The 21,221-nt window shown below is 45.1% G+C and overlaps 3 protein-coding genes across 6 annotated transcripts; 2 read left to right on the forward strand and 1 right to left on the reverse strand.

Moving 5' to 3' along the window:
- Positions 1-4,048: 4,048 nt before the first annotated feature.
- LOC108164826 (synaptic vesicle glycoprotein 2B) lies at positions 4,049-14,603 on the forward strand. 3 transcript variants are annotated; one of them, XM_017300749.2, is made up of 4 exons: positions 4,049-4,268; positions 10,830-10,976; positions 11,087-11,810; positions 12,479-14,603. In XM_017300749.2, the coding sequence occupies exons 2-4, from the start codon at positions 10,952-10,954 to the stop codon at positions 13,617-13,619; spliced, it is 1,890 nt and encodes a 629-aa protein (XP_017156238.1). In that variant the 5' UTR covers positions 4,049-4,268; positions 10,830-10,951; the 3' UTR covers positions 13,620-14,603. The 3 variants fall into 3 exon arrangements, with proteins under 3 accessions (XP_017156238.1, XP_017156236.1, XP_017156237.1); XM_017300747.2 differs by having other exon boundaries at positions 4,050-4,268; positions 10,830-10,988; XM_017300748.2 differs by lacking the exon at positions 4,049-4,268 and adding an exon at positions 8,437-8,527 and having other exon boundaries at positions 10,830-10,988.
- Positions 14,604-16,289: 1,686 nt separating this feature from the next.
- LOC108153536 (seipin) lies at positions 16,290-18,406 on the reverse strand. The gene is made up of 3 exons (XM_017283604.2): positions 17,513-18,406; positions 16,956-17,443; positions 16,290-16,872 (listed from the first exon to the last, which is right to left on the reverse strand). Exons 1-3 carry the CDS (start codon positions 17,794-17,796, stop codon positions 16,538-16,540), a joined length of 1,107 nt encoding a protein of 368 aa, XP_017139093.1. The 5' UTR covers positions 17,797-18,406; the 3' UTR covers positions 16,290-16,537.
- A 125-nt stretch (positions 18,407-18,531) lies between these two features.
- Positions 18,532-20,997, forward strand: LOC108153546 (tetraspanin-33). Of its 2 annotated transcripts, XM_017283616.2 has the most exons (4): positions 18,532-19,275; positions 19,343-19,791; positions 19,853-20,023; positions 20,096-20,421. In XM_017283616.2, exons 2-4 carry the CDS (start codon positions 19,377-19,379, stop codon positions 20,419-20,421), a joined length of 912 nt encoding a protein of 303 aa, XP_017139105.1. In that variant the 5' UTR covers positions 18,532-19,275; positions 19,343-19,376. The 2 variants fall into 2 exon arrangements, with proteins under 2 accessions (XP_017139105.1, XP_017139114.1); XM_017283625.2 differs by lacking the exon at positions 18,532-19,275 and having other exon boundaries at positions 19,377-19,791; positions 20,096-20,997.
- Positions 20,998-21,221: the final 224 nt, after the last annotated feature.

The following is a 21,221-nucleotide window of genomic DNA, read 5'->3' on the forward strand; positions in this document are numbered from 1 at the left end:
ACAAAAACAAATGTCAAACCAAAACAATTGCTTCAGATATCTATTTGCATAGAGCGACAGCATGTATTGTCCGAATGGATGGTGTTATTTCTATTGGTGGATATCATTATTGCCGGGCGCCACAAACCTGTTAGGTATAGAAATATCTCTGCAACGATACTCGTACCAAAACCCACTCAAGCAGACAGTGACAGTCCCTCAGTCCCTCGGTCGGGCGTTCGATGAGTTCCCCCACAAACATATCCCAATTGATGCCATACCCTGGGGGCCCATAGATATGGCTGTTCCAGTTCATTGTTGGGTGGAACTAGTTTCGCGGACCGCTAATAAATACATATGTCTATATACGTTAATCGAATATCGTGTAGGACCATGTTTCAGACGCGTAAGGGCTAAAAGGATTAGAAGAGTCCAGTTTATAAGGAGTGGTCCCAAACCGAGGGGTAATATACTACTAAACGAGAAAGACTATCTGCTAAGCACGAATATATAGATCTAAAACAGAGCAGGCTTACCACGGTGCTGCATGTCCTGTTTTCTAGAAGATCAACGATCGTTCTAATTTAAGAAATAGTATTTTAAAAGGCAACTGGAGGCAATATATTTTCATTTAAGTCGGCTCTTCTTATGTCATCTGTACGTATTCAGATCGATGCATTCATCCAGCTTCCACTTCCAAATGAACCATAGAGCTGAACCGCACGCACATCTCCAACTATCGCCGTTCCAGTTCTTATTTACGAGTAATACCGATGACGTTGCCGCCTTAAAGGTTCAGCGGGTTGATTGTCATTGGTTCTAACCGGTTCACACTGGCGACTGGCGAGTGGCGACTGGCAACTGGCGCGACTGGAGAGTGTTCCTCGGGCTCTTCTGGTTGTTGATTTGGTTGAAATTGGGCATTGAATTGATTTCTGCTTAAGTCCCATGTTTAGTCATACGGCAACCAATCGGTTGTCTGTATGTATTTTGTCATTCGAAGTGAGTTGGAAGAGACTCGATCTCGTACTTTTCCCCTTGTCTTAATTGTTATTGGGCATGCAATGAGGAATGAGGGAAGAGGGATGGTGCCATGGTGCGGGGCACCAAATGGACCATAGAACATGGACCATAGACATTGCGTAGCCGAAAGTGACTTGGCAGTTTGCATTCACGTGACTCTGAGATACCGAGATACCGAGACACCGAGAGCTGTGTGCGTCAGAGGAACCCCGAAAGGTATCAAGAAAAATCCCCGCTAAGCCAATTATAATGTTGATGTTTTGATCGTTATAATGTTGCTTCTCATCAAATGACAGATCATAAAGCTAAAGATAGACGGCTTTACGAGGCCGCCAAGCCAAGCGTAAGATCTTCGCCAGATCTCCAAGGATGGGGTTTACAGCGGGCTATGCAGATTTTCGATGTTCATAGTTAAGCCAGCATTGGGGATCGATGGTTGCATACTTTCGAGCTGGACCTTGACAGATCTGTCTGGAGCTAAGACTAACTGGTGGATAGATACAAACCCATGTACCTTCTAGCCATGCCTCTGATCTGATGGAGATCCACTCTCCACGCAGATTTATATCTGATAAACAGTTTACTTCTGCTTTTTCGCTGATAAGAGCTACGTAACCATGTGCATTCTGGTGTGTGGGTGACCCATAAATCAGAGAATACATCAACAGACCCTAAGCCGCAGCATCATAAAGTCTACACACATTTCCACTGACGTCAGCCGACTCCAACTGGAGTGTACGCAGAGATCTCGTCGCAAGCAAACATCTTCTTTTGGAAGGGACAACACGTTGACTTTGACTTTGATGGTGTCCAATGTACAGACGAGTGGCAGCCAAAGGACACGCGCTAAGCTGTCCGAAATCTGTTTGAGCAGCGCTGTTACGGATGGGCCTCCGGTCACATGGGTTGACAGCCGCTCCGGAGAGGCGACGGGAAGACTAGAAGACGGGCTCCCTCCAGCGTTGGCAGCTGACAACTGGGCAAACAGCTCTGAACTTGAGCGAAATGAGTTCAGATTGCTTGTGGCCCAATATTTGCCTATCCGTGTGGCCAATATTTGCATTTACTTGATTCCGAAATTTCGAAAGAGTGACAAAAATACGCTGCTCTTTATTTTTAGCGCAACTGGTTGCATTTGCTTGCATTTAAAGCTTTCCGAATAAGTCCGAATTACTCCGAATACCGAACCATCTCTAGGCTTTGCGGAGAGCACTACCCATTACATAAAATTACTTTTAAACGACTCCGAATTTTATATCCGATATTTTCGATATCTAAAGCTATTCCGAATCATATAGAAAACCTCTTATTTAAGCCGTACTGTCTTTTTCTTTTTTAGAGAGCACTCCTAATTACATTAATGACGACTCCGAATTTTAATTCCGACATTTTGCATATGCTGGCATTTCAAAATAGTCCTAATTACTCTGAAAAACTCAGGAATATTAGGAATACCTCCCATTGTGTCCTCTTCCCAGAGCACTCTTAATTACATTTAATCACCACAAAAAATATACTCCGAAAGACTCAGAGAGTGGCCCAGAACTATGCCCTTTTTTCGTCCTACCTATTCCTACTCTGGGACACGCACTCCCAATTATAGCTAATAAATCCCTAAATCCACTTTAAACAGCCACTGATATGTGATTGATTTGTTCCAAAGTTGAACGATATCGGAACTACCCAGCATATGAGAACAAATGCCTTGTGGAAAAGTGACGATAATCATTCCGCTGAGCTTGGACGTGCTCTCGATTCAATTCCATGACTATGGGGCTGCGGAAAAACACTTTGCTCACACAAAAACAGTTTTGTTTCTTTTTTTTTTCGTTGTTTTTTTATGAAATGACAAAAATTACGTAGATCTTTTGCCGCCACCGGGGCAGGGCAGGGCGGAGCAAGAGGGGAACTCAGAGACAGGGACGGTGGTGTGGATAAACCACAAGCACGCAAATACAACCGACGACACATGCGAGGAGGAGGCGAGCCAGAGAGCCACACAAGATGAACATACAATATATATGTACCGATATGGCTCCACATATTATACACTATAGACACACAAAAGTCACTCATATATATAATCATTCATGTGTGTATATTCGTAGGGCTGTGTATTTCTGATATTCCTGGACAATATCGATCCAAGATCATGATTCCAGAAATCAAGCCAGATCCCATACTGGAATGGCTTTTGAAACACCTTCAGTCAACAGTCAACCGGTTCGAAGCGGACTGAGAACCGATTAAGGTGTTGCATCTTAAATACGATTGAAGCTGTAATCATAAATAGTTCTTACTTGACGTTCAGCTGTTCCTGGTTTTTGCTGGTTTCTAAGCGATTCCCATACTCTATCCGATTTGAACCCGATTTGGCTACCTTTTTGGCTATTACGTATGCGATTATTTCTGGAATTCCTGGCAGATTTTCGGTACTTGTTTTTGTGTGCACTTTTTGATTACCAACACCCCTCTCCCCTGTGGTGTGGTCGGGGCTTGTGCGATTGCAAAAGCCAGAGGCTGGCCCTGTCTGATAAGAGCGAAGCGGGTAGGCAGTGATAAGCATCGAAGTGCGACCACAACGATGCCTAGGCTACTGGTATACGTACAGCTTCTTTCTTCCCATTTGCCTCAGATTTTCCATTTTGCCATAGCTTTCTGCCTTTTCCTCCGCCTCCGCCCTCGACTTTTGGTGGAGGTGCTGCTGGTGTTGCTTTGCGCGATCCATTGGCGATAACGTCAAGAGCAAGAACCAGAGCACACAACACAAGAACCGAGCGCCACCGAGAGTGGCGGACACACCGATGGGATGGGGATGGGGATGGGGATGGGGATGGGGATGGGGATGGGACGAGAGACACACTCAAAGATCGAATGAGAGAGAGAGAGAGAGATAGGGGAGAGAGCGCCAGCAGCATCCAAACAAAGAGACAGTGAACAAACTAATGGACTCGGCGGACACTCGTAACCGGCGGACGGACAGGGACTGTGGCGTGCCGCTGCCGATTATAAAAGAGCCGCCCCGACGCCACTTGGAACGCATTGTCCATTCGCTCTTGGAGCCGCGTGGAGCTCCTCCAACCAGTGAACACCATCCGTATCCGTATCCGTATCTGTATTCGTATCCGCATCCGTATTCCCAATCCGTTAACCGCTGAGTGCCGTTCACGTGCATCACTTTCATCCAGGTCCGGAGGGCAGAAAAACGTTTAAGTTTGCGAAATCGACGACGACGACGAGGACGACAACAAAGACAGCAGTAGTAGGTGCGTATCCCAATCCCTCTTAGTCCTATACCCATCCAAATGTATAGCCTGCCCAAAGAGGATAAATGTGATGCGGGGTTGTGGATCGTGAATCATCTTCGAGTTTCATTGAGATTCAATTGGCTTCGCGTCTTCCTGGTACTCGTACTCGTAAATAAGATTAAGATGCAAAACGAAACGATCTTATTTTCTGGTTTCCCAGAGGGGCATTATTCCACATTTTTATTCCGATCCGTTCCGATCTGATTCGATGCGATCCGATCCGATGGCTTCTTTTCCCCCGCTCGAAATACAGAGTAAGGGCTTTAAATAAAATTTAAAAAAGTGCATAAATTAATTATGCAAACTAAATTGTCGCCCGCCCGCGAAACACAAAAGAAAAGCGAATCAATAATAACAGCATTCAAATTGCTCGTACAATATTGAACGGGTAAAACGCGACAGCAAACAACACCTGTCCTCCAAAACGATCCCCATCCTCGCCGGATGGGCCTCCGCCGAAGAGCCTACCGTTTATTCCACCCTCTTGAACCATCAGATAAAAGTGATCTTTCAGAAGAAGTCTAAGGTGACTTCCATCTCCAAGTGATCCCTTCCATTTTGGCATCAAGATGGACATTTGCCTTTTTATTTTATCCAAGAAGTGATCCCCATCCTATCATTAGAGTTTTTGTCCACTGATCATTCCAAATTTCTGAATAGTCTGATATTAAGTCATTCAATTTCACCAGATCTCTTGCGATAGGCTGAATCGTATTGAATCACACTGATCGAGAATAGCTTGAGGAGGTTGCTTTCGCTGTTGCTGAGAGAGTTCGATCTCTATCGGTCCATATAGTACCAGTGCGAGTATTAGTCATGTTTTGTTTTGCTTCTTCGGCTGTGCTCTGCTGTGCTACCTCGCACATAGATTTCCCAACTCTCGATCGTAATACGGAACTCGGAATTCCGCCGAGCTCTTGATGTTTAATTTAAGGCTTTCGTCTTCTCTGGTTCTCTGGCTGTCTGCTCTCTGAGACTTTTGTTTTCGTTTCGCACATATTGTTTTCAATTGGGAATTGGACAATTAATTGAAATGTTTGTGCAGCGATCAAAACGGGGGGTGTCCGAGTAAGCGACGGCTACCAATTGAAGATGAAGAAAGATCTCATGAAAGAGTGAAGAATGAAAACCAATTCAAACAAGTTTGGGCCGCACGCAGTTTTATTAACATTCAGCAATAACTGAACACTAAACGAGCATATATACATATATATGTTCGATTCAATATGCAATAAATATGTATGTATATGTATGTGTCGGGATTGTTATTGTTTATAGATTAAAATATACGAGTATGTACGCCCCAAATTGAACTCGAATGAAGCGAATGCAGAAACCCCCACGATCGGCATCGATCCCCAAGAGCCAAGACAACCACCCATCCTCGATCGTTTCGTTCCGTTTCTATGCGATTCGGTTCGTTCCATATCTGGATTCCTTTTTAATGAATTGAGTGAAAGTTCAGTCCGTGGATAGTGGTTTTTTGTTGCAATTCCAGGTATTCCAGAGAGGACGTACACACCATAGCAAAATTGTAATCTATGGTTTTAAACCTCAACCCCTGGAACCTTGGAACCTCGGAACCTTTGGGCCCTGGAACTGGTACTGTACAAGGTTCTCAAAGTTTTCAAAGTTCAACGCTTTCCCGCTGCGTTCAAATTCCATTCAAAGTTTATACGGGATGCATGTTTAGTATTCTGAGGAATTAGGCTGTCGTCCGTCAAAGAGCATAATTATCCAGTTTGAATTTATCAATTTCAAATTTATTTGTTTTTGTCAGTCTGACAGGGTGCTGTGGGTGGAGGTGGAGGTGAAGGTGTAGGTGGGTGGAGAGGATGAAAATTTCTAAGCATTTCACAAATGTCTAATTAAATTAATTGTGGGCAGACAGGCCCACACACACACACATGGGGGAAAAGTACAGTTGGACTGTGGCGAAAATAAAGCGACGCGACAATGAAAAATGTGAAATTAACAAAGAACACGTTCCCCACTCGAATCGGACCGCATGGGTATCGGTATGGGTATGGGTATGGGTATGGGTCGGAGGTGCGATAATTTCCCAAATGAGGCAACAAGAAATTAGCGTCAAGTTACGCTCCATAAACGAAAGCGCAATGGGTGGGGGGATTAATCAACTATTATGCAAGCCCTCGTTGGGTCCACGCTTTCATTTAATCTCTCCCTCTCTACCGCTCTCTGCTAGAAACGCAGACAGTCACGTCTTGAATTGTGTCTAAGAACTGTACGTAAAAAAGTGCACACACGATTGCAGATCTCAAATTTCACTTTGCTTTGCTGCCTCGATATCATGATGCCGACAGACGTGTAAACCTTTTTTGGCCAAAGAGTCGAAGGCTCCAGGGCCCGTGTTGCCAATTAGGCAATTAGCCCCCCGATTGACTTTAAGACCACAGGAATGATCTACGTCCTAGCCTAATGATATATGTATGCACTTGACCAGCGAAAAAAAACCAAAAAATTAAGGGGTTTAGGCTTGTAATTACCATATAACTCATTCCGGCTTATAGATCATTTTCTGTGAAATCTTTCTTTATATTTATTTTGTATTTTTCGAGAGACTTCCTCCCTGTCTCCGACACCGTACATGTGTCTGTATCTGTATCTGTATCTGTATCTGTATCTGTATCTCTGCTGACTCAGTCACATGGCCAGCTTACACGATCATTGCTCGCTCGCATCGATTCCAATGTATCAGTAATCGCAATGACAACAACAATGTATACATATGTATATATATATATATGTAACAATATCAGCAATATATACCGACAACAACGATAATAATAATGCCGTTTATAAGTATCAAGTATTATTATTATTCTTTTGATCGCTTAAGCCGCTGCCTGCTGCCGTTAATTGTTCTGCCCTCACAAAAGGGTTTGCGGATTCTCATTGGGTTTGTCACCCACCATCTCTCCATCCAGCCATCGTTAACCATCCAACCGATCGTTAATCATCGTAAGTGATGAACTTGACTCGGACAGATCATGAACAGTCTTTCGTTCCAAGGGATCATGAGGTTGAGTGCTCTGATCGAAAGGATCTCCGCAGTGCACTGAACAAAATGTACCTGTACTTAATTAAAAACACTAGTAATGGTATACCTGTGGTTAAGCTTTGCTTTCAATGATCAATTATTAATAGTCCATTTGGAGTTTCACATTATTCTTGGAAATCGGGAAATCCCCACTTCCTCTTTATCTCTCACCCAACTGCGGTTCGCGCCTAAATTTCGAATTTCAATTAGTCCGATCGGAACAATGGAACACAGGGAACACTGAAATGGCAGCGATGTGAAAGGGGGGGTGCCTTGGTTAGAGGTAGTATATGTATCGCCGCTCTGAGCGTCTGATAAGCCTCCGGGCGTGTTCCAGTCCCATTTCGTTCCGCCACGATCGGGCCGGCTCTGTCTCTGGCTTGGGACGCCTTTTTGGTGTATTTAAGCGCGCGCGTAACGCTTCTCAGATACTTTCCACCATTTGGCGCGAACAAACGCTCATCGAGAGACCCGCTAGACAGCCGCTAAAGACCGCTAATAAAATACCGCCCCGGCTTACGCTCTCCGCCAGTAAAACGCCAATAGTAATACTCGTACCCATCAAAACCAATCCAATCTAATCCAAAGAAATTTCGGTTTTTTGTTACTGTTTGAGTTTGAGTTTGAGTTTTCGTTTACGCTGACGTTCGAAACGGCTGCTCCCAATGCAGCTCGGTATTCCCGCACCGTCTGACAGTTAAAGTTTTTAATGTTTTCGCCAGCTAGTGACAATTGTCAGGCCAACCTGAGAACTTCTCGCACCACAAACGCCAAAATCCACAACAAGCAGAAACAGTCGCTCAGCTGACACCCAAAACAAATCGCCTTAACTACAATTTTAGTATACTTTCCATCCAATCTAAACAAAACAAAACGCAACAAAACGGAACAAAACAAAAACAAAAGCAAAACCAAAACCAAAACCAAAACCAGAAAATAAATAAATAAAGCCAAAAGCAAGTGCGAAAAGCAGCTTTCCCATATTCCCTTTTTGACAAAAAATACAATATTTCATTGTTTAACAATAAGGCCCCCCCCCCCGAAACACCGAAACTCCGAAACAAGTGCAACGCGCGTACAAACAAATCAAGCGATCTCCAAGCGATCTCCAAGCCGAGAACGAACGAATTCCCCATCCCCATCTCCCATACAACAGGTAAACGAATCCGAAAATCATTATCGGTCGTTCGAGTCAAGGGAATTAGCAAACGAAACAATTAGCTAACCGAATGCTAAATATTGTAGAGTTCATTCGATGGCACCCAAGAGAACCCAATAGAGAACAGAGTAGAGAACTCTAGACGAATGTTGGTGGAAATATTTGAGAATTCCCGCAAAAGTGTTTCATTTAATTGTTCATTCAGAAAGATTTACCAAGTGTATAACAATTTATACAGGTTTCAAAGATCTTATGCACATTTAGCAACTTTGGGAGATCGTTTCAGTGCGTCATTAGCCAGGTTCTGGCATATTTTGTTAAACGAAATTAGCTTAAAATTAGTTTGGTTGATCAATCTAGAGATTTTCAACCCAATTTTGTCGGCTTAGGGCACATCTCTGGCTGGGATTCCCAGGCACAGTACCAAGTATACCAAGTATATCAAATGCGATATGACCATGCAACCTAAAGGCGCAATGTCTCACTTTTATGTGCTAATTAATTTGAGATATGCAAAAGCGCAAAAACAAAGCAAATGCTGCACCATAAACGATCTGAGAGGCACAATCTCTGAATCCCCTCTTGAGTCTCGCTCCCATATGGCACATGCGCTCGTATGTATATGCATCGACTGACATTGAAGTCTGTCTGGGAGTCTGGGAGTCTGGGACCCCGTCCAAGTCCGAGGTATTTCATTCACACGCAGTTTTTCCAGTTATGCGGCTGCGAAAAAGACAATCGTAATAAATAATACCCATAGTCGTAGTCGCAGTCGTAGTCGTAGTGTAAACTGGAACCGAATACGATTCTTGCCCGTGGTGTACGTAGTATATGCGAGTGCCTCGTAGATATCCACTTGGGATTGGATTTCATCATCTTTGGATCTCTCTCTGTCTCTGATGGAAAGGGAAATTCGAAATGGTAATGGAAATGAAAATGGAAATGGGGCTGTACTTGTACCTGGCACGAAGGCCAGGTGAAGGGCTGCCATTCCATGATTTGCGGAAGCGTAGGAGTACTACGCATCGAGGTCGGGGACCATCTCGAAGTTCTCGTTTAGTAGCATAAATTCGTGTAGATTCTTATACATACATATATACAAAATAAGAAATGATGTGGAAACGAAACGAAACGCATCGCTGCAGTCCACCCACAGAGCTAAATGCTACGAGACTCTCTCTGCCAGTACCTCTGCTCGCGCCACTGCCGCTGCCGCTGCTTCTGCCTCTGCCGGGCTGTCATCTCGATACTGTAACATTAACGGATGGCGTTACGCTGCCGTTGCCGTTTCGGTTCCTGTTCTCCTTCATTGCACATGCGTGCACCGCCTGTCCTCTGGCTTCCCACCAGGTTCAATCGATGCCCGATAAGGTCATCGTAGATTTGTTGTTCCTTTTCGCCTAATGAATAAAGTGAAAGATTGCGCCCATAAATCACAAATTGAAAACACAATATGAAATGGAGCCGAAAGAAATGCAGGTGTCAGAGCCAGAGCCAGAGCCAGAGCCAGAGCCAGATCCGTAGCTACATATGTTAATTAACAGCTGTTTGGCTGGTTTTGCAGCACGTGACCGGGCAGCAGGCCATTACCATTAACCAAATTGAATTGTTGTGTGCTTGCTGTAAACGCTTTACACTGTATTTACATATTTGTGCTTTCAATTTGTTTGTCTTGTTCGTGCGTGTGCCCCGAACGTGTTTGATCCTAACAGGCAGTCAAAGGGCCATTACATTTGGTCTTCGCTTACAGTTCGTTTTCCTGTTCTCTTACATTATCCTAACATACCGATAACAGCGGTAACATAACGGTGGACAGGCGTGAGAGGCAACAGATGGGTGCCATGACACGTTTCAACAAATTCGTTTTATTTCCCCAATTATTTATTAATAAAAGTGTCGCGATGTTCCGATGCCGATGCGCTGCGCTGCTCTGTCTGCGCTGGTGGGGGATTTTTTTATTATTATTATTTTCACGCCTTCAGCATTTCGGCTAGTTCTCGCATTTCTCGACTATTTTGGGTATAATTTTTTATTAATCAATTACGGCGCTGTTTGTCTCGCCAATTAGATCTCGATTGTTGGGGGGCACATGCATACATAAATATACATACATACATACGTAGTATCTGTGGGAGTAGATCGTTTATTTATTTCGTTCAATTACTCCTCAATGGTCGCCTTGCGTCCCCAATTGAGCGATACCGAAGGGAGCCCCAATTCGACACGGGGTTAAAGATGTAACAAAGATTTCACCTAATGTAATATCTTACTCACTCTTTCCATCTCTCTGTAATTGCAGATCGCTAAGCAAGGCACACACAACTGTACTTTTCTAAGCAGCCCTTGGCAGCACACAAGTCGATCAATTTAATATCCTTTTTGCTACGCGCACAAAAAGCCAACAAAAACTTGAACTATAGAATGGTAGAAGGTGATTCTGCAAAAGGTAAAAGCGAATGTAAGTATCCCTTGCTGAAGCACAGCCAGGAGCCAACCATTGGATCATTGATTCTAATCTACGGGAACAACCCCTGTCCGATCCTATCTCATCCACAGCCTATAATGTAGAAGCTGGACTACAGCCGAACTACAATCAGAGCGCAGCAAGCAATCCATCAAACCATTCGACTGGCAACGCGACTGGCAACGCCAACGCCAATCCGCACATCGACAACCGAGCGATCATCCAGCCATATTCCCTGGGCACAGGCGCCAAGCAGCCGGAGTATCAGTTTGCGGCAGACAATCGCGGCTACGAGCCGGACACGACCACCACCAATGGCAAGCAGGACGTAGAGCGTGCGGTGGGCGGCGCTGCCGGCGACAGCAGCACCACCGAACACAATGGCAATGGCAATGGCAAGGACAAGGGGCGGAAGGGCAAGAAGGGGGCACCGCTCCCGGAGCCAACGAGTCCGATAGTCGCCAACTTCGAGCGGGCCATCGAGCTGTGCGGCTATGGCAAGTTCCACTATATACTGCTGGCCATTTGCGGCCTGGTCAGTACATCGGAGGAAATGGACGTCATCTCGATGTCGTTCATCCTGCCGTCGGCCGAGTGCGACCTGGATCTCAATACGGAGACCAAGGGTTGGCTCAATTCGATCATCTTTATTGGCATGATGGTGGGCGCCTATTTCTGGGGCAGCATCGCCGACAGCTTTGGCCGCAAGAAGGTGCTGATTGTCATCTCGTTCATGAATGCCTTTTGCATTGTCGCGTCGTCGTTTTCGCAAACTTACTCGTTTTTCATGCTGTTTCGATTTCTCAATGGCGCAGCGTAAGTATCTCGATCACCCGATCAGCGGATCAGCCGATCAGCCGAACACCCGAAGACCGAATCTCTCCCAGCATGTAACCCTCCCCGCCCAGCCTATTCTCTACCATCTCCCATCATCCATTATCGATCAGTGTTGTTCGAGTGACACACGGGCCCGAACCCCGGGGCAGGGTGTTAATTCAATTAACTTTGTTATAAATAACAACAAAATATTTGAGCCACAATATCGTGACTGTTTATGCTAATTAAAGGCTCGAATCCGAGTCCGAGTCCGCGTCCGCGTCCGAAACCATTGCTGCCACAACCAAACAGAAAAAAAAACACCACAGACACAAACGAAATTGGAAAATCTCGGTGCGACCCCCTTGGGCAGGCCTTGGCCCCCTGGCTATGATTTACTTCGTAAATTAGTCATCCATCATCATCCACGCTCATATTGATCATTATTTTTCCCAATCGTCTGCTAATTACTTGAGCGCACTCCCAGAAATATTTCGCAATGTTCGGCCAGTCCAGGCCAGGCCATTCCATAGACATTGGTCATAGTGGGGTATAAAGGACCTGGACCTGGACATGGACCTGGGCTGCTGCAAGAGAAGATTCGAGACTCGAGACTCTTTTGAACTGTGAACATTTGTGAATGGTATTTGTGTTGTCTTTCGTTTCAGGCTCGGAGGCAGTGGTCCTGTCATCTGGTCGTACTTTGCCGAATTCCAACCGAAAGCGAAACGAGGCTCCATGCTGAGCTTCATGGCTGCCTTCTGGACCTTTGGTAACCTGTTTGTGGCCGGCCTGGCCTGGCTGATCATACCCACGGACATTGGCTTCAAGACCCCATATTTCACATACAACTCGTGGCGCATCTTCCTGCTGGTCTGCTCGCTGCCATCCTTCCTGGTCGGCTTCCTGCTCTTCTACCTGCCCGAGTCGCCCAAATTTCTGCTGACGCGCGGCAAGAAGGATCGCGCCCTGGCCATCTTCCGCGGCATCTTTGTGACGAACACCCGCAAGCGGCCGGACGAGTACATGGTCTACGATCTGGAGATGGACGAAAAGCTGCTCGAGAGCTCGGCCAACAGCAAGAACAAGTACTCGCGCATGGTCAGCGGCATGGTGGACCACAGTCGTGCCCTCTTCAAGTCGCCCATCCTCAGATTCACCATAGTCTCGATCACCATTAACTTTACATTCCACATTGGCTACTACGGACTGTTGATGTGGTTCCCAGAGCTGTTCAATCGCTTCGAGGAGTACGAGAAGGCCTTCCCCGAGTCGTCGGCCGGCGTCTGTACGGTCACCGAGTATGTGGTGGGCATTGCCCGCGAGAGTGCCAACAACGGCACCTGCTCGTCGGACATACCCCAGTCGGTGTTCATGGAGTCGCTCATCTCGCTCGCCTCTGCGCTGCCCGCCAACCTGCTGGCCATCCTCGGCATGGACATGCTGGGGCGGAAGTTCTTCCTGATTGCCGGCACCATGACTGCCGGCATTTGCTCGGCCCTCATGTACTTTGTGCGCAGCTCTCTGCAGAATCTCATCGTGTCGGCGATCTTCAGCGGGGCCATCTCGGCAGCCAATGCCGCCCTCGACTGTCTCATCACCGAAGTATTCCCCACCAAGCTGCGGGCCACCGGCGTGGCCATCTCCATGGTGGCGGCCCGTCTCGGCGGCATCATTGGCAACATTGTGATTGCCCAGCTGCTGGACAACTACTGTCCCTCGCCGACGTTCATTGTCTCGGGCCTGCTCATCGGCGGCGGTCTCATGTGCCTCCTGTTGCCCAATACGACGCGGAAGGAGCTCAACTAAGAACATCAATCAGTAGTGTCCTGTCTGTCTCCGGTCCTGGTGCTACAAATCGCCACCAAATAATACCACAAATCGCCAAAAAAAGAGAAAAATATACATACATATATATAGCAACCGATCAGCAGAGCAGCTGCAGAAATACGAACAGGAATGCCCCACACCCCACACCCCACACCCTACGACCCACAATTTCCATTTTCCTCCCCTTAGCCCTTTGCCCCTTGACCTTCGCCCCTTTCCCCAACGGGGAAGGAAGCGGTGGTTGTATCTGTGTATATATGGTGTGTGCTATAGAACACGACTATTTGTATCATCAGTAATTATTATACGATAGCGATAACGATAGCGATATTTCTTGTGTGTGGTCTAATTTTAACGCCTTTTACAAATGTCTATCGGAATTTAAATCGGAATAACAAGCAACAACAAAAAACAAAACAAACTAACAAAGAAGCCCCTAAGCCAGCGAGAAGATATAGCAGCTAGGATCGATTGCGATCGATTTATGTACGATATTGTATGTACGATATGTATTTTGTGTATTAGTGGTAGTAAGTAACATATATACATATACATATTTGGCAAGCGCCGGCGCCGGCTGAAGCAACAGCAGATGGTGAGACGACACCAAAGGTGGCCAAAATCGAAAGGAAAAACCAACCGAAACTCCCTCTGCTGTCAATTATTGTTTGTTATTATTGCTATTTAATAATACATATTATATAGAACACACATACGTATATAACCTTATCTTTATATAACCATTTTATATAACATATAGTATACATATGTATATGTACCATATGTATGTATATATATATATTTTTTTTTTGTTTTTTTTCTCGTCGTCATATGGGACAAAGCACAGGAAGTGAAGGAATATTTGTAAAATTTAGTTATGTCATTACAAGTTACGCTACATATACATACATACATACATACTATGTACAAGAAAAAACCAAATAAAAAAAGAACAAACCACAAGATTGCTGTGTATTTGAATCGGGGTCAAAATTCCACATACAGATCCAAAGGGCTTCTCAGCGACTGACACGCTCCACCCACATAGCCGGGATAGAGATCAGCACGAATCGCGCATCTGCGGATTGGAACACGCGACTTGCCCAATATTTATTTGCTCAATGAATCTCCAACGGGCTGGGGCAAATATTGACGAGGACGTGGAGCTGGAGCTGGCCAGCAGGCCGGAATTAGTGTTAATTAAATAAATACACGGCCAGATTCGCAGACTCACAGATTCAACACGAGAACGCTAGGCTTCTTCTCCAATTTAGCCATACAAACAGATCAGATCTCTGCTCTGTAAGCATGTCTGTATTCTTCCATTCTTAGATATAATAGAAAATAATATCTAGTAGAGATAAGTATACCCTGAGTACACACAATTATTTATAGGGATGTACAAAAAATCTTGAAATTTATTTGTGGTGAGACATATAAATACCTTCCTTTAATGTCCTGCAGATTGTGTGGATGTGGATGTGAATATTTTATGAAAGCACTGCTTTTAGTTTTGTATTTGTGTTTTTGGAATAACTAATTATGCGATTTAATTCTGAAATTCCATTGCATTTATTCAAATCTTATTGTCGAGTCACGTCTGCCGCTTATAATAAAAGTATAACATGATTTTAACAATTAATCCAACAACAGCTTTTAATGCACATCCATAAATTGTAGATTGCTAGTAACCTCCCCAGCATCGGGCATCGGATATCTTTGGTGTCATTCAGATAGGACTCGTAGCACTACCATCACACCGAAATTGGTACAAATATGATATCGTACATATGGTATATTATATATCTCATGTGGAATCATTGGATGATCAGGCAGGATTTCTTTTCATGACATCGGGTACCCTTGCAGAGCCCAAGGAACTGGCACACAAATTGGAAATGGAACCACTGCAGGCTACGGAGGAGAACCAACTTGATTAAGATTACATTTTAAACGTACTTTGTTGGAATTTCCCGGACATAAAAGTTCAGGAAAAAGTACACCGTATCGGTTTTACCAGATGTTACCCACCCTACGGGCGCGTTTCGCCACGATCGACTCTCCCTTTAGGTCCTCACACACAAATTTTGCTGTGACGAAGGACCGGGCCCTGGAAAGACTGAGAAGCTGTACCTCGGCCTGAGAACTTCCTTACAGAACATGGAAGCGATCCAGGGGAAATCCTTAAACTCCAGCAGAGTTACCAAGGTAATGAAGGCGAGGCCGGAGCAGAGGAGTGCCCAGAGAAGGATACTTCCAGTTTCCGCTCGAAAGCTCCGTCGGGCCCAAAGCATAGCCACAACGTTTTCTGTTTTTCAATGTGCATTCCACTTATTTCTGATCATTTTACCTGGACTTACCGCCCCCGCAGGACAATCATGACCCATGTTAGCGTGACTTTGTCCTTGCATTCGCATACAACATCTTGAGGCTTGTTTGGATGGGATAGATCCCATCAATCAGTAAATAATGACCATAAATATAACATATCATAATTAGAGCCAAATATCTTAAGTATTATGGTACTTGGTGGGGATAGAGCCCATTCCGAACGGAATGGAGATGTATGGACGCTTGGGGGGCACTCAATTGCGAGACAGCCGCACTGAGAACCCGCAAGAAGAACTACAGAGAATGAATATTGCAATATTTCAACTTGAACTGAAATGTATTCATAGTGATTGACTGGGCTGTGATGATTACAATTAGAGTTAGGCATTATACGACCGCAAGAATACTTCAGATAGAATGCAAATGTGGCTGCCCTGCAGCATCGTAGGAGTACTTAGTTAATCCTAAATCTATTAGTCTTTGGCTCAAGCGTCGCGTTCGCCGTTCTGCTACTGCTACTGCTACTGCTTTCGATGGTCATCATTGGTCACGTTACGATGGCGACGTCATTGGTCGGTCCGTTTCGTTTTGCGCTGACGCAGTGCATCCTTGGCGTCCCGGCCAAGGCTGTGCTTGTCCAGGGACTTTTCCACCATCAGATCATCGGCATCGCCACCACCAACATCGGCTATGTCAGACTTCTCGTCCAGCGAGAGAAGATCGTCGTCGCGCAGGCTACTCATGCTCGTGCTGGAGAGGATCACACTGCCTGCACCGGACTGCAGCGTGTTCGTGAGCCGTGCGTACTTGATTTGTAAACTGTGCAGCCAGCTGGCGTCGGACCAGTGGTACCAGCTGAGCAGAAAAACGACCAATATAAAGAATAGATTGGTGCTAATGGCTGGAAATGGATCAGGCGCAAACAGAACAAAATAGAATTAGATGATAGTCGCCTCCCAGCGTGCCAACTCAATTTAAACATACCCACTATGGCCGAGAGGACGGGCCAATTAAACATTATATAACGCAGGCCGGTAAAATCAGCCACTATGTGAAGGGTGACCGTATAGAACTGGATCTTCTGCGACTGTATCTCCACGTAGACATCGGTGATGGGGTGCTGTCGCTCCTCCAGATAGCGTGAGAATATCTCGACGGGCACCTGCTGGAACTCCTCCTTCCAGCCGAGCACATACAGGGGACTGAGGGCCCACGTGGATATCATACGGATGAGCGGTGATCGATAGCGCATCATTGCCGAGCGGCAGGAGTGGCCGCGCAGCATAGAGTCATAGTCGCGCATTTCAGCGCACACCATGAACATGCCCAGCTCAAGATTCTGCGGCGACTCTGGCATATCAATGTTCACGATAACCTTGTACGCCTGGCCCACCATCAGCAGCTGTTGCTTCTTGGTCAGCGAGACGTGGGCGTGGGGAAAGGTGCAGGGCGTACTTGTCTCCAGGCATGTTCTACATTTGGTCAAATAATCGATATAGAATAGAATCGGGAACGTCCCGTCGGGATTGCTCTTTACTCACTTGAACTGCATGTGAACGGGACGCGTGTGCGAAATGGCCGGCATGTAGATATAGTAGAAGGCCGCGTACATGAACACTGCCAGCCAGATGATCAGGACGACGGCAAAGGCGATCAGTCCCAGGCGCAGCACCAGCTCCCGCACAGTTCCAACCTTTTCGTCCGCTTTGCTGCGCACCCGATCGTACACATTCCACCCCACATTTAGAGCTGGCCGGACCAAAAAGCGTCGCCCCAGACCCAGCGGATCAAAGCAGAACACGATGAAGCGCAGCAGGAAGTTCATGATGTTGTTGGCCTTGACCGAAGCGAATCGAGCAGCGAATGCACCACACAAACTGAGGCGTCGCCAAGTTGACAGCAACTAAATACGGTTATTGTTATTGCTGTGCAATAAGTATTCTGTACGTATCAACCGATTGCTTATCGACTTGATAGTGGACCGACCGGCTTTCGGTTTTGGGCTATTGCTAGATTTGCCCGGCCCTCTCGCTCGCACGCACGCTTGCCCCTATCTGCCCCTCGCTCTGGCCCAGAGCTGATTCATGTGCTCTTAAAGAGTCCGCCCGCCGTCGATAGCAAGCGCTAGACGTTGTACCAGCTCAAAGGTCAACGGCAGCGACAGCAGCGCAACAGGCAGCAGATTTGAGCTTTTGGATTTCTGGCATTCGTTGCCGGCGTTTTCAATTATTATTGTTGAGATGATCAGATTTCGGATAGCAACAACATCCACTATTTATTTAGTTAGTCAGTCAGCCGGTTCATTCATCGTGACCGAACATCGAATGCCGAAAAATATCATTTTCCTCAACCAATTACACATATAACTGCAATATATAAGGTGGATATGCTTGAATATACTTTTTTCATACTAATACAAGCCGAACAAATAAAATATATTTAAATTTAAATGTTCTCTCGAATTTGTCGGGCTATCGATATTCGCCACCGATGCACGAGCACTCACGACACAGCCCTGTACGATTGTTGTCATTGTCTGGAATTTTTTTATACATACACACGTCGGCATAAGTATTTTAACAAACTCTACGATTTTGACGAATTGCTACGTGTTACAGCTCTCTTATCTGGTTTACCGCTAAGTACATGAATTCATAAAGTATATTGCAAATTATCTTCGTAGTTGCATTTTGCGTTTTCTTAATATGCTTCTTATTCTCATTCGTCATCTCATCTTGGCTGGACAAAAGTATTTTGTCAGAACTTCAATTAATTTGCATTGATCTGCTGTTGATAGAAAGCGAAACCATTTTTACGGATTATCTCAGTTTAGAGATTGTAAATGCTGATACAAATAGTTTTCGTTCAATAATTTGTGAAATATGAGTAACCGAAAGGAATTCAGTGAATCTCTTAAAAATGAAATAATAGTGAAGTTCAACTCTGGTTGATTATAGTATATTTCACGTCAGACAATCTGCGATCAAAAAACAAATTTTAAAAAACCAACACTGCAAAAAACGCTACACGTTGTGGCAGACCACGAAAGACAACTGCCAAGGTAGACACTTAATTTGCGGCAATTTAAGCAGGATGTCTTGAGAACTCCTCGATCGGTTGCCAATGCCTTGAAGGAAACAGGAAATTTTGATGTCAGTGATCGGACAATACGTAGACGTCTTAAGGAAACTGATTTTGGAACATATATTACCAGAGCTATACTGCAAATAGCACAGCGCAATAAGTTAAAGCGCCTTGAGTTTTGAGAAGATCTGCACACGGCGGCGCAGCAACAGCCAAGACGGTAAGTCCAACAATACTCGCAGCAGACAAAGAAGTACTGGAAAAAATGCAATTATTTTTTTTTTTAGGAGAAAACCAACAGTATTAACTACAAGCAGATCAATGAGTAACTATAGATACCAGAATGAAGCTGGTGGTGGAGTGAGTGGCTACAGCGGTATAGAGGTGCGCGACATGCATCCGCGGATGATGCATCCGCACCACTTCACATTTGTCAGCACTTGCGTGAAGTACATGATCTTCATGCTAAATTTCATATTCTGGCTATTCGGTGGCCTTCTTCTGGGCATCGGCATCTACGCATTCAAGGACAAGTGGGAACAGGCCAATGGCGGGGTCAGGCTGGAAACCATCTACGATTGGATACTCAACATTTCGCTGGTGATGATCATCACGGGAATTGTCATATTTGTGGTAAGCTTTGCTGGCTGCCTCGGAGCGTTGCGCGAAAACACCTGCCTACTGAAGTTTTACTCCATGTACCTGCTCCTTTTCTTTCTCATGGAAATGGCCATTGGTGAGCCGAGTCGATTTCGATGTACCTTGGCGGCTCTGAACTATGAAATTCTCAATTTTAGCCATCGTTTGCTTCGTCTTTCCCCAACTTATGAACACATTCCTGGAGAAGGAGTTCACAGAAACCATTATACACTCTTATCGCGATGATCCCGATCTGCAGAATTTTGTAGACTTTGCCCAGCAAGAGTTCAAATGCTGCGGACTTAGTAATGCTGGCTACCAGGATTGGGGTAAGTTCCCGCCCATTGCAACAATATATGACTATAGATTGAATAAAACATTAACACTCAACGGACCCACAGGTAAGAACGAGTACTTCAACTGCTCCTCACCGTCCGTGGAAAGGTGCGGGGTCCCCTATAGCTGCTGCATCAATGCCACCGACATCAGTTCGGGTCTAGTCAACATTATGTGCGGCTATGGGGTGCAGGAGCACACTGTGGTAGCCGCCAGCAAGCTCATCTGGACCAGCGCATGCATCGAAACCGTACGCGTCTGGGCTGAACGCAACCTGTATGTGATTGCTGGTATTGCCCTGGGCATTGCTCTCATCCAGCTCCTTGTCATATATCTGGCCAAGACACTTGAGGGTCAAATCGAGCTGCAGAAGTCGCGATGGGCGGCGTGAGATCCGTATCAGCCCGATTTCTTCGGGTACTACGACAACACTTGAGTGTTGGACGCTGCCTGGCCGTTGGAACGTGCAATACCATTTGTTAGCAAAATTTTGAGTCTCCCATTTATCAATCTGGTGCATATTCTTAGCCCGCGAAAATGTATATATGTATGTATACGAACAAAACCTATACTCATCTACAATTGGACCAAACAACGCCATATTATGTCTGGTCTGTCTGTGTATAGCTTATGCGCAATCTCTGATGTACGTACGTATTGAATTGTAGGATCCGTCATGTGTTCAATCCCGTAAATAACACTCAGAATACACTCGAGTGCACAAGCACAAAACTTTCGACATCTTTCCAAAGTATCCTTCAAAACGAGAAGCATTTATTTAACAGCGATCCAATTGCATTTCTTCTAGTGGAAAACAGTATCCAGTGCTTTAGGCAGCCCACAACAAAGCACACAATCCGTTTATACAATATTATATATAACAATTTATACAATTTTACCACATATAACCTATAATTCATAGAAGAGTAGTTTTAATCATATACAATAAAAAAACAATTACGAGAAACGTTTTGCAATTCCATAAAATACAATACAAAACAAAAACAATTGCAAAAAACGTTTTTAAATTCTATTGGGCAGTGGTCTAAGGCAGACCAAATAAACTGAAGAAGATGGGAAAACAATTTTTTGTTTTAAAAATTTCAAATGGATTGCTTGCTGCCCCGGTCCTTGCTTTTTTACTTTTCCATTATAATCGTTCTCTTGCATGAATTAACTGACAATCAGTAA

The sequence above is a fragment of the Drosophila miranda genome, chromosome XL, assembly GCF_003369915.1.
Source record: "Drosophila miranda strain MSH22 chromosome XL, D.miranda_PacBio2.1, whole genome shotgun sequence".
In the NCBI taxonomy this organism is placed as follows: Eukaryota; Metazoa; Arthropoda; class Insecta; order Diptera; family Drosophilidae; genus Drosophila; species Drosophila miranda.